At 43.7% G+C, this 2,365-nt stretch overlaps 1 protein-coding gene across 1 annotated transcript; it reads left to right on the plus strand.

Moving 5' to 3' along the window:
• The first annotated feature begins 317 nt into the window (after positions 1-317).
• On the plus strand, positions 318-2,026 carry LOC147428133 (uncharacterized). Its single transcript, XM_086497418.1, has 4 exons — positions 318-1,098; positions 1,278-1,333; positions 1,418-1,633; positions 1,826-2,026. Exons 1-4 carry the CDS (start codon positions 451-453, stop codon positions 1,887-1,889), a joined length of 984 nt encoding a protein of 327 aa, XP_086353544.1. The 5' UTR covers positions 318-450; the 3' UTR covers positions 1,890-2,026.
• Positions 2,027-2,365: the final 339 nt, after the last annotated feature.

Here is a 2,365-nt window from a genome sequence, read left to right on the forward strand (position 1 = left end):
AGCCATGGAAGCTTGCGGTTGGCAACTTTTCTTTGCAATGGGAAATTATAGAGAAACCTGCAGAAAACTGTACTCCTTCGTAATTCCTGCGATGTCGAGGTAGAGGCAGAGGCAGCTTTTCTTGTACTTGTAGTAAGCGTACCTGCAAGCTCAACGGACTAATTTACTTCTTCAATTCTCAAAATTAAGAGAATTACTCGCTGCGAGCTCCTTTTGCTAAGCGTTTCTTCAGTTTGTAACACGAAAAAGGAAAAGTTTGCATAGCGAGCCTGCAGTTTTGCATGAATTGGAGATAGCTCTTGCTAAATTGATAGGTGATTGCATCTTCTGCGGGCAGTTACTGTGGACTTTTGTAGCCGTTTGTAGATACCACCATAGCTAAGACGCAGGAATTTTGCCCTTCAATCAGTAAACGTGGCTCCTTCACCGGGCAGCAAGAGGGCTTCTGGCATGGGGAAGTACATGCGGAAAGGTAAAGGCGTTGGGAAAATGGCAGTAATTGAGGAGGCTCTGGGTGTGCGAACAAGAGCTAGAGCTCTTGCATTACAACGTGATTCGAAGCAGGTGATGACACACACACGTGATTCAGCAGAGCATGATAAGCAGCAAGAATTGTGTGCCTCCATGGACTGCTGTGTACCTGCCTTGCAATTACAGGATGGGAACGTAGGTTTGCAACCTCCAACAGACTATATGGAGCTTCGAAGTAGAAGATTTGAGAAGGCATCTGCAAGAGTTGGGGAAGAATCACCCTCGCAGCCACACAAAGAATTATTTCAAAAACATCTCAGTAGTTCGAAGGATGAATCGTTCAAATTGCATGGATCACCACGAGCGAGCAAACAACATGATGCCAGAGGTGTCTCTAGGCAGGTTTCTTTGCAGTCTTCTGCAGTTGATGCAGGTGGAGTTAACCTAAGGCGTGTAACCCCCACTGCATCTACTAGTGATTCAGTATCATTGTCTGCCAGGAAACCTGTCGGAATTTTAACGCGACATCAGAGGCAAGCACTGGCTCAATTGGCTGGCCCAGACAACATGGAGGTTGAAGCTCAGGTTGAACATTCCAGGAGAGCCGATCTTGACTTCAATGCAGAGGTTAGACACAGTCCATATTCTGTCCATATTCTTGAGCTCTTGAGCCCGCTGGTCTAGTTATGATGCTATTTCTGCTTTTCAGTAGCACCATGAACTTACAGATGAGAAGGCAGATTTCCATCGTAGGTGGAGGATGATTTGTTTCAATAGGATACTCACTTGTGAACGGTGACATGCAGGTAGAGCAATTTTTTGGGGAGAGTCCAATGGTTGCAGGCCCTTCCAGCAAAGATAGGTTAGTTTACTTCATTTGCGCCCGAAGTTGTTCTTTTGCAGGTTCCTTGTGCTTACGCTTGCTGTGCACTGGACATGCTCACAGGCATAGGAGAAGGACTCGAGAAAGTACACCAGATAGTTATGCTTGGAGTATGGAAGCTCCAGGGTCAACCTCAAGAACTCGTCGTGCGAGACGAAGTCAAGGTAGATCTTTGAGTGCCCCTCCTTTCAACAGAGCTAATGAGGCTCCCTCTACAAGTGAGATTGAGGCATTCTTTCAAGGTGCAGAACAGCAAGAGCGGCGAAGATTTATTGAAAGGTGTGCAATTCTCGAGGTCTGCAATTTTGTGTTACTTCTTAGAAAGCTTTAAGCTTCCCCCACATTCTGTTTGAACGGTAACTTATGATGTATGTTGAATATGACACTCCTGAGCAAATTTTCACTCTTGAAATGATGCAGCTACTACCATGATCGCTATACAATGTTCTTATTGGTGATGTTCCTTTGCAGGTATAACTTCGATCCTGCGAATGAGAGACCCTTGAGGGGGAGGTATGAATGGACAAACACATAGCGACTTCACCTTCAGATCAGACGTTTAGAGCTTTCTGGAACATATATCTCATCCAAATCACCCTCAGGACCTTTTCCTGGAAATTTAACCTGTCTAATTGATTTGTGCAAAGATATTCTGCAAGTTAGGAAACTGCTTAGGTTTGTAGTGTGGGGCAATGTACAATACCACAACTACATGGGCATCATTACACCAGCTTTTCTGGTATACATTTTTTACAATTTGCTGTTATCAGAATATAGCCCTTGCAAATGACTACACTCGTATGTAAGAACAATAACAGGATTTTTTGAACTTGAATACAAATTGAATAACTTTTTGCAGGATATGTTGTTCCATGCAATGTAAAGTGTTCGATCGAATGTAGCAAACCTTGAGTTTTGAGTCTGATACTTTGATTATGGTATGCAGAAATGTTGATTCTGATACCTGTTTCTGTGCACTCACTGTAAACTACTGTTTCTATTCATCAACGC

The sequence above is a fragment of the Adiantum capillus-veneris genome, chromosome 23 (assembly GCF_014529385.1).
Source record: "Adiantum capillus-veneris isolate H3 chromosome 23, ASM1452938v2, whole genome shotgun sequence".
Classification (NCBI taxonomy): Eukaryota; Viridiplantae; Streptophyta; class Polypodiopsida; order Polypodiales; family Pteridaceae; genus Adiantum; species Adiantum capillus-veneris.